At 43.8% G+C, this 9906-nt stretch overlaps 1 protein-coding gene across 1 annotated transcript in view; it reads right to left on the bottom strand.

Annotated features, from left to right (window-relative positions):
- Window positions 1-946: 946 nt before the first annotated feature.
- Window positions 947-9906, bottom strand: part of LOC144783463 (fibrinogen-like protein 1) — a 107875-nt gene continuing 98915 nt past the window's right edge. Inside the window, exons 3-4 of the mRNA XM_078662434.1 lie at window positions 5835-5956; window positions 947-3240 (exon numbers count right to left, since the gene is read on the bottom strand). Coding sequence (XP_078518560.1) covers window positions 2647-3240; window positions 5835-5956 — 716 coding nt within the window. The 3' untranslated portion in view covers window positions 947-2646. The remainder of the gene's footprint in view (window positions 3241-5834; window positions 5957-9906) is intronic.

Here is a 9906-nt window from a genome sequence, read left to right as displayed (position 1 = left end):
ATGTATCGGTATTTGGAGTATGGTGTTGGGGTGAGGAGTAGTGTCTGTTTTGGTGTTATGTTAAGAGGCAGAGACAATGAGTGGAGACTGGGACACAGTAGGAGAAGTAACTCTTGTGTTGTCTAGGGTATTGTGGGTTGCATTTTTTCTAGTTTGATTCAATAGTAGGTTAAGTGTAGTGGCAGTTATATGTCACTTATTTTTTATTTATTTGGGTAGAGGGTTCTTTATGTGAGTGCTATTATGTAAAGGAGGTGTGGTAGCATGCTGCAGAATGATGTGAAGATCAAAATGTGTAATAAATAGTGGGTGTAGAGGACTTTGAAAATGGGAGTATTGTTAGGTTTGAGTGTTTGAAATTGGGGACAGTTACTGGGAGCTCTTCTCCTGTTGCTCTTTTTTATATGCACTTGCCTGAATAAATGTCTAACTCAAATGATACTCACCACCCGCGGCCTTCTCTAGACACACACCCTTCTTGATGTGGCATTGTAGGCCACTTCCTCCATCTCCCACACAGGGGATTTAAAGGGGAACGGGCACATGAAACATTATGAATTCTTATACCCCGTCATAACCATTGTCCATCTAGCTGCACAGTTCTTATACATTCTAAAGAAATTAGTCATATCCTGAAGATAGTGCTAAAATGGGAGAAAGTTCTATACTACACACTAGCTTATAAAAATTTCTGTACAGATTTAAAGCCCTCAAGTTAAAACAGAAAACATACAGCCTTTATGCCACCTGACTAGGCGAGGATGAGTGTAATGTCAGGTGAAGTGACTGGGCCCCTGAGAATAGTAAACAGGGTATCCATCTTAAATGCTCCACCATCTCCTCTACTATGAAGTTCAACTGGTCAGTGTTTTTAAACCCACAATTGTTGCTTGAACATCATTAAGCCGTAGCGACAACCTGCATTGATTTATACAAGATTGAGCCATTTGTAAAAAATAGCAAAATTTTTATTCAGATACAAAATAGAACAAACATTACATATACATTTCCTCCAGAATCTTTGGTAGCTTTGCTGAAGCAGCCTTTTAAGCAAATCTGTGTGCCAACCATCACACTATAGACATGTTTCAGCACTATGGGTTTCCACTGACAATGGGTCTTATTAATTCCATTCAGGCATGTGCAGTTCCAATCAAATTTTTACATCCACCAGGTCATGGTGGTCAAAGGTGAAACTTCTGTTATTTAGTGTCAATGAATAAAATTCTAACAGAAATTAGTGGTTTGTCCTCGTGTGACAAAGGATGGGATTTAGTAAATGCCCAGTTGCGCCTTCTCTCTGATATATACTTTTAAGAACATAACTAAACAAGACAAAAGCAGGATGATTAAAAGGAAGGTTGAAATTCTGAATATAAAAAGCGTAAACACCTTGATTTTGGAAAGTAAAATAAGAAACCAAAAGTTTCAAATTGTGTTCGTTTTTTTCATATATTTTTCCAGGATCTAACTCTTGTTTTAAGGTACGCTAACCCTACATTTTCACCCCCAACCCTAATACTCTTACTATCACGCATCCCTTAAAGGCATGGTCCACTACCCTAATACTAACAATAACCTAATATCTAGCACTACACCTAGTCTTAATTCAGTGTGTTGCCCTATCCCTAACCCTAAACTTGAAAGTATACATTATCCTTTATCGTAACCCTATTTCTAAGATTAATCCTACCACTCACTTTAACCCTAGCCCTAACTATAGGCCTAACCCAAATCTAACAGTATACATAACTGTAAGCATTTCTTTACAGCTAAAGCTTACCCATATCCTGTATGTATGTAAACAGCATGCTATAGAGCGAACTTAGCCAAAAGGCAACCGAGTACTGTACAAGCAAAAAGACAGGCATAAAGTCAACAAGGAGAGAAATCTAGGTTGTGATGGTTAATGTATTGTGATGTAGTATTCTTTAAAGAGGTGAGTCTCCAACTCTTTCCTGTGTTGGGGCGGTCCTGATGGATACTGGGATAATGTTCCAGATCCTGGGCGCATAGATGGCTAAGCCCTGCTGTCTTGTTTTTTTCATTTTTTCACTTATTAGTTTGCAGTCTGATGGTGTCCTAGCTGTGGGTTTTTGATATCCCCAACTGTACCCCTGTCTTTAACCCTAACCCTGAACCTAAGAGTATACATAACCGTACGCTTTTCTTCAACTCTTATACTAGTTCTTCCTCTCACCCTAACCTTAATCCCAATGCATATCTCTACCCTAACCCTAAACCCTCACTAATTCTGAACCAATCACTCAACTATTTTAAATGTTTTTTAGTTTCAACGTGTTTTTCCAGACACTCCCCTTTTATTTATAACTTTTGAAACTTTTTGTATTCTAACTTTTAATTTCAAAATGTGGGTTTTCTCACTTTTTATTTCGCAATTTTAACCAATAACAGATGCTTGATTTCAACCAATTTATGTTCCACCTAAGCTTTTTCTCTTAGAATAGGCCTTACGTGGTGACCAAGAAGTGGCCACTGTTCACTTCTCTTGTTATTATATCTTTAAGAGATTTGTGGTTATGGGGACAAACTAGTTTAAATGTGTTTGAAAACCAATATATAAAAAAATCTACATTCCTTTCTGCCTATGTCAAGCTCCAAAGGTAGCTGCAAATTGTTTATAGTTTACGCGTGCAGGATTCTGGTTTTCATCTCCACTTTCTTGAACGAGTACTTTTGCTTGGTCCTCTTGTCCGTTAAAATGTACCATGTGCCCCAGTAGATGCCATCGGTCAGTCCGAGGTAGCGTCCTTTGTGGTACTTTCCATTGAGGTTAGCTGCCAGGCAAGAGTCGAACCACCAGCCGGCACCGTAGTAGGTGCCGCAGTTTCCCGTCTGGTAGTTGTCGTTGTCACTGTCAGCGGTGGTGAAGTGTTTGTGGTCATGGTTGTAGTTGCGGCTGTAGCTCAGGGCATTCCCAGCATTGCCCTGGTATTCCCGAGATGTCAACCGGTACTTGTTTTGCTCACTGGCAACCTTGAACTTCTTGTAAACCGCGTGTCGCTTCACGCCGTACCAGTCTTCTAGTTCGATACGAAGAACATGCTGGCCAATGCGGGTGAGGCTGTGCAGGTTCTCGTTGCCCAGCCAGTGCTCGCCATGGAGGCTTCCAAAGCCGTGCTTGTACTCATGCCAGGTGCGGTTGAATTCCACGGAGCCATCTTGGCGACGCTGAAACACTGTCCAGCCACCTCCGTCTGTGGTCATATCACAGTATGCCTGGATGGAAGACAGATAATCATACTTTATTGGGAAAATATTAATATGAGCAAGGCTGCAGTAACATAACCAAACCTCTTTATGAAAGTGTTGCATATTAGCATTAATCGGTCATGAAGAAATACTATAATAGTGATTATTTAATTTTTTTGAATAACATCACCACACTTGTCTAGGTTTGACTTCAGTATGAGCATTTTTATTGAATCACAATAATTAAAAGGCAATAACCTCTTAGTGAAAATTGGCATACTCACAGCTTCACTTGTCTTCTGGGTGAGAAAAGTTCACTAAAAGCGCAAAGGTGAGGATTGGGAAGTCCAAAAAGGGAAAGTGAGTGATGGTCGCCACACCCTCAGTATGCCAGGGCAGCAGTCATGTGACCTAGAAGCCCAGTGGCAGGTTGGCCATTGGGTCAAGGGTTTCTGCATGCAGACAGTGGCGGCTCCTCTGCTGAGGCGGAGGAGCGTCGCCCCACTAAACAAAAGGAAAAATAAAGGATAATAACTATAGTTGTTATCATTTTATTTTTCCTATATAATTCAGAGGCTCTCGGGCGTGGCGTGCCTGGCGGAGTAGGGAGAGGAGTGGTTTTTCCAGTCCTGCAGTGCGCAGGACTGCTTGGTTGGCCCTCTCGGGCTGCCCCAAGCAGACCTGCGCACTTTGCATGTCCCCCACCACGCTGCATTACACAGCCTGTTGAGGAACATGCAAACCCTCCCAGTCCCCGTCTGAGCGCAGATCCACGGCGCTCAGACCAATCACAACGTTGCATTGCAGCATTGTGATAGGCTATGGGGAGGTTGGGAGGGCGGGTGCTTCCTGCTGCTGCAGGAAGGAAGAGGACGGAGTACAGAGGAGAGGTGACTGCAGTTTCATCAGGTAGGTATGTTTTTAATATTTTCTTTTTTTGTCCCGTTCCTCGCCCGGGTCTGGTAGCAGCGGCTACTGCCGGCAGAGTAAGCTAAGGCTCCGCCTTTTCTAAATGAGACGGGAAAACCGGGAGATTGGTAGATGGGCATCCCTTGTCTTTATGAATTACTCCCTTCCTGCCTCCACCCACCAGTCTCCATAAACTACTGTGTAGCTCAGGCACTTTGCTTTTGTTTGTAATAATCAACTTAATGTGGATTTCTGAGAAATCGGACTAAGTTGCTGGCCATCACCTTACACCAGTGTGCAGACAACACACATTTAACTGTGAATCCAACATAAAGGGAATTAAGTACTTATAAAATGTCCAGGGGTTCGCTGTGGAATTCATGGCTCCACATTATTTAAAAATAAATCTATGGAAAACATTAATCGTCCTGTTGTCTGATTATAAATGTACCCTGGCAATGCAATCCTTGCTACTAGAACAGGCCAGGTATGTCAACCAACCACAGCTTGGCTGTGCTATCATGTGAGACCAATCAAATACAGATCAAGTACAGTCAGTTCCTTCTGGACTGTCTAGCCCCAGCTTTCCTGCTCAGGATGACAAGCAATCATACAAGACCTACACAAGCAGCCAGGATGTGGTGTAACAGGGCAGCCCAGAATGCTCCTGGGCCCATATTTATCATAGTGTTGTGTCGCCCGAGGCCATGCAAGTTCGACACACCACTAAAGTCAGATTTATCAAGCCATGCAAGCCCCACCTTGTGTGGTCTTACGCAAGACAGCACGAATTGCATTCTGCAGCACACATAGAGGGCCCGATTCACAGAATGAACTTAAGACTCAATCCTAAACTTACTACTATTTTGGTATTCACAGAATGAATTTACTACTTTTGGTATTCACAGAAGTTAGGATTTTGTCTTAAGTTTGTCTTAAGACAAACTTAAGACAGACTTAAGACAGACTTAAGACAAACTCAAGACAGACTTAAGAAAGACTTAAGACAAAATCCTAACTTAAGTCTGTCTTAAGTCTGTCTTAAATTTGTCTTAAGTCTGTCTTAAGTTTGTATTAAGTCTGTCTTAAGTTTGTCTTAAGACAATCTTAAGACAAAATCCTAACTTCTGTGAATACCAAAAGTAGTAAATTCATTCTGTGAATACCAAAAGTAGTAAGTGCATTCTGTGAATGCCAAAAGTAGTAAGTGCATTCTGTGAATACCAAAAGTAGTAAGTTCATTCTGTGAATGCCAAAAGTAGTAAGTGCATTCTGTGAATACCAAAAGTAGTAAGTGCATTCTGTGAATACCAAAAGTAGTAAGTGCATTCTGTGAATACCAAAAGTAGTAAGTGCATTCTGTGAATACCAAAAGTAGTAAGTGCATTCTGTGAATACCAAAAGTAGTAAGTGCATTCTGTGAATACCAAAATAGTAGTAAGTTTAAGATTGAGTCTTAAGTTCATTCTGTGAATCGGGCCCAGAAAGAGGAAAATGCCTCTGAGGATTGGTTTTGTGCTGGAAGGTGTCCCTTCTTGCACAAAAACAATCCTGTCTGCTACGCGGGCACCCTTGCACAACGGTGCAAGGGTGTCTGCATTGGCGCATGGCAGTGCATTATGCGCAAGTGCAAGGAAAGGAGAGGAATGTGCTGTATAATATTAAATACAGCGCATTTCTGCCCTTTCACGCAGCGCAGCTGTGACAGGTACCTCAAAAGGCTGCTTCTGTGGGATGGGCTGGATGGTGTAGATCCCGTTGTCCCGGATGCCTTGCTTGTGAATCTCGGCGCAGTCTCGCGGGAAGGATCTGTCATTCTTCTCAGAGGATTCAACTGCAGGAAGAAGAAGAGGAGAGTGAGGGTGAGGAGCACACAGGCAGCAAACTTCAGACCCAACTTAGAGTGTTTTATCTGTGCAAACGTGTCAGGGCCTTTCTCAGGAGGCCACTGTAGCTTGCACAACCCATTGCCAGAGCCAGTGCTTCCAATGGCACTACCAACACAACTACTAAGCATTACACTCCTACAAGTGTGACAATTTGGACAATTCCTGGCCCCCCAAAGCTATAAAATATGACCTGATAGGATGGTGTTATATTTTTGTTTTAAGTATATTTAATTAGAAAACACTGTTGATGTGCTCACCATATAAACAGACAAATAGTGAAACCATGTGGTGGACTTTCATAAGTGTCATTGTTGAGAATTAAGTGACTGTGGCGAGTACTGGCAAACAGTGGCTCAGATTAAGCTCAGGGTCAATAATAATACTTTACAAAGAGTTGTACGTCAGAATGATACACGAGTATTATGAGCTTGAGTCCTGCCCTTTTAACCCCTTGCATGCTTGTGACGGAACCATTCCGTCACGAGCCACGGTGGTGCTGTGCTGGTGACGGAATGTTTCCGTCACGCCCCGGCCGCCGCGCAGGCGCGGCGCTGATTTCGCGCCTGCGCTGAGCGTTCTATTAGGTGGGCGGGGCCGTGACGGAACCATTCCGTCACATGCACAGCGCCACCGCGGCTCGTGACGGAGTGGTTCCGTCACGAGCATGGCGACGCCGCGCGGCCCCCCTCCCCCTAGCGCCGCGGCGGAATTACCGCCGCGGCCAAGGGGTTAAAATAATAGCTGCCCTTCCTGAGAGTTACATGCGAGGAGGGACTGGTAATGACAGGTGTAAAATGTTATGTTACTGGGTATTTGTACAGTTCAGTGTTTGTTGATGACGGTGACACTATGTGATGTTGTGCAGTTGTGGTTCATTTAGCAGAGCTTCTCTACTTTAGAATTTTGTTCCTGCTTTAAATGCTCATCTGATGGCTTCGTCCAGTCCACACTCACTATCCCATGACCACTGCCTACAACCTGGAACAGGCACCGCACGTGCTTCATCTACTGCTGTGTCAGTACAAAATGATGCTTACATTAGAGAAAGGGACAGGCATCTAGCATGGGTTAAAAACAAGAAGTGCTTGGGCTATCCTGTCCTATTTAAATAATGGATGCTGGGCTGCTAAGAGCTGTCACTGTCCTATTATAAAGATAACAATGTCACTGTCAGGTCTCTTCCAGGTCATAAAATTGAGATTAGATTGTTGTTAGAGGAAGATCAATTTGATGTACTGTTCATCACGGGGACATGGCTCAAAGAGATCTCAGCCTCCGACATTGTAACAGCCCTTCCCCCGGGATACCAAATTTGCAAACAGGATCGGAGCAGCAAAACAGCAAAACAGGAGGCGGAGATGCATCACTACACCCCTCACAATGACATATTGTTATATCTTGCAATTTGGGATCTAACTTTCTCCTACATGCTCATTCTCGGGAATCCTTATCTACAGGCCACCAGTTCCTTGAAAGCGCATTTATTGAGGCCTTCTCAGATTCCATAGCCAGGCTGATGGTGGGAAAAGAACTCGTTACCACGCTCTGTGACTTTAATATACATATAGATGAAACCAACAACCCTTCTACCAAGAGACCTCTACAGACCTAGAGGCAACTTATCCAACTAGTAGGCACCTCTACCCAAGGGAAATGGCATATTCGTGATCCCATCTTCTCCAGCGACCCAAAGATTCAGGTGAATACACCCATCCCTGTACCATGGTCAGATCATTATTTTATCCCTTTTACACTTACAAAAACAGCTACACAAGTATGTTTATGTTTATGTTTTTGGCAATTTTTATAGCGCGCAAATACCCATGGGTGTCTCGGCGCTGACTGAACAGTCGATGGCTATGGCCGATCTTAATGTGGGAACAGCCAGGTTTTTAATTTCTTCCTGAAGCTAAGGAGAGTTGGGGCAGTTTTGATGGTGATCGGGAGTGAATTCCACAGTCTAGCTGCGGAGATCACAAAGCATCTGTCCCCCCAGGTTGCTTTCCTTGTGCGTTGGACTTTGAGCAAATGAGCTGAAGATGAACGAAGGGTTCTGGGGTTTTCGAGCGGACGGAGGGCGCCTTTGAGAAACTGCGGGACTGAGTTGTGAATGGCTTTATAGGCAAGTACCATCAAAGATTACCTTCAGACCAGTCAGGAGCCGGCCCAAGTTCATTCTTGAAGCGTGGGCCAAGACCCTAGAGGCCTCCACTCCAAACTCAACAGACAATCCAGACGAGACCTACTCACAATGGGAGCTCTGGATTGATCAGTCACTAGATCAATGTATACCTTCTAAAGCGCTCTGATACCCTTCGGTCCAGTAGCGCTATATAAAACTCTCTAAATAAAATAAATAAATCTCAACAAAACATCAAAGGAGCCCCCTGGTTCAACAGACACCTTGCCTCCCTAAATTCTTTTTGTAAGAAACTAGAAAGGAATTGGAGGCAGCCCTATGACCCGGCCTTAAAAATTCAATACAAGACGGCCATCAGATACTATCACAATGAAATTAAACAAGCCCAGGCTAAGCACTATGAGAAGAAGATCAACATGGCTGCCAATTCCCCTAGAGAACTATTTAAGATAGTCAAATCCCTGATAAAGGTTGAGTAGGGACCTCCCCTCACCAATCCTCTAAGGAAAGATACAAGTTTAAAGCATTCTTTTTAAAAAAAGGGGGACAACATCTATGAATCACTTTGGTGAAATAATCCAGGTATAGATCAGAATTTAGGAGCAGACTTCACAGTGATCTCAGTTCCACCTGTCTTGGATCACATTCTAGCCCTTAATAAAGAAAGTACAATGCTTCTCCTGGGTAAAGTTAAATCAGGATCCCCACCAAAATCCAGCACTCCCCCATATCTTAGTCAGGGTGGGGAACCAGTTCTCCCCACCACAGTAGAGCTTTTTACACTGTCCCTTGAGTCCGGGAGGGTCCCAAAGAAGTGGAAGCATGCAATCATGAGGCCCCTGTTGACAAAGCCCCACCTAGACCCAGCAATATTAGGTAATTTTGTGCTATCTCGCTACTACCCGTCTTAGGAAAAATACTGGAGAAACATGTCAACCATACATTATCCCAATTTTTGGAAGAGAACTATCTGCATAAGAGTCAGATGCGTTTCGGACCACAAGACAGACCAGAATCAGCTCTTCTGTTGGTCACGAGGACCTCAAAAGCATTTTGGATCAGGGAGGCCCAGCCACAATCGTGCTTCTGGACTTAAGTGCGCCGTTTGACACCATAGACCACCATAGACCACTCAATTCTGAAAAAAAGTCTGAGGGAAGTCGGTATCCATGGGAAAGCCCTGGAGTGGCTCACCTTCTTCTTGAGCGAAAAAACATTTCAGATCATGGAATCCACCTGTCTCTTCGAAACAATGCCAGTCTCATGCGGAGTCCCAGGGGGCTCGTCGCTTAGCCCAACAATGTTCAACATGTACATGTACATGTGCCCATTAATGAAAATCGTTCATGAGTTTGGGCTGACTACTACCTCCTATGCAGATGACACGCAACTGATGGTATCGGTGGCGGGTAGCCGAACTCAAATCACCATCAATTAGTTCCCTAAAAAACTAGCTGCAACCTGCTTTAGCCTACTACGAATGATCCAGAAGATCATAGGGCTTATCCCGGAACAGTTGAGAAGAACTGTGATCCAAGCCCTTGTGGTTTCACATTTGGACTATGGCAACTCCCTGTATCTGGGCTCACCAAGATATGTTACTAATAGACTGCAAGTTGTGCAGAATGCAGTGGCCGGGTTACTTCTAAAAATCCCAAGACACGAATGAGTTAAGAACTCCCTGGAACAGCTTCACTGGCTGCCCATCGAAGCCAGGATTACATTCAAACAGGGGCGGCTCCTCTGCTATGGCTT

Source organism: Lissotriton helveticus, chromosome 9, assembly GCF_964261635.1.
Source record: "Lissotriton helveticus chromosome 9, aLisHel1.1, whole genome shotgun sequence".
Classification (NCBI taxonomy): Eukaryota; Metazoa; Chordata; class Amphibia; order Caudata; family Salamandridae; genus Lissotriton; species Lissotriton helveticus.
The sequence above is the reverse complement of the archived record's forward strand: the minus strand, read 5'-3'. Positions and strand labels throughout refer to the sequence as shown.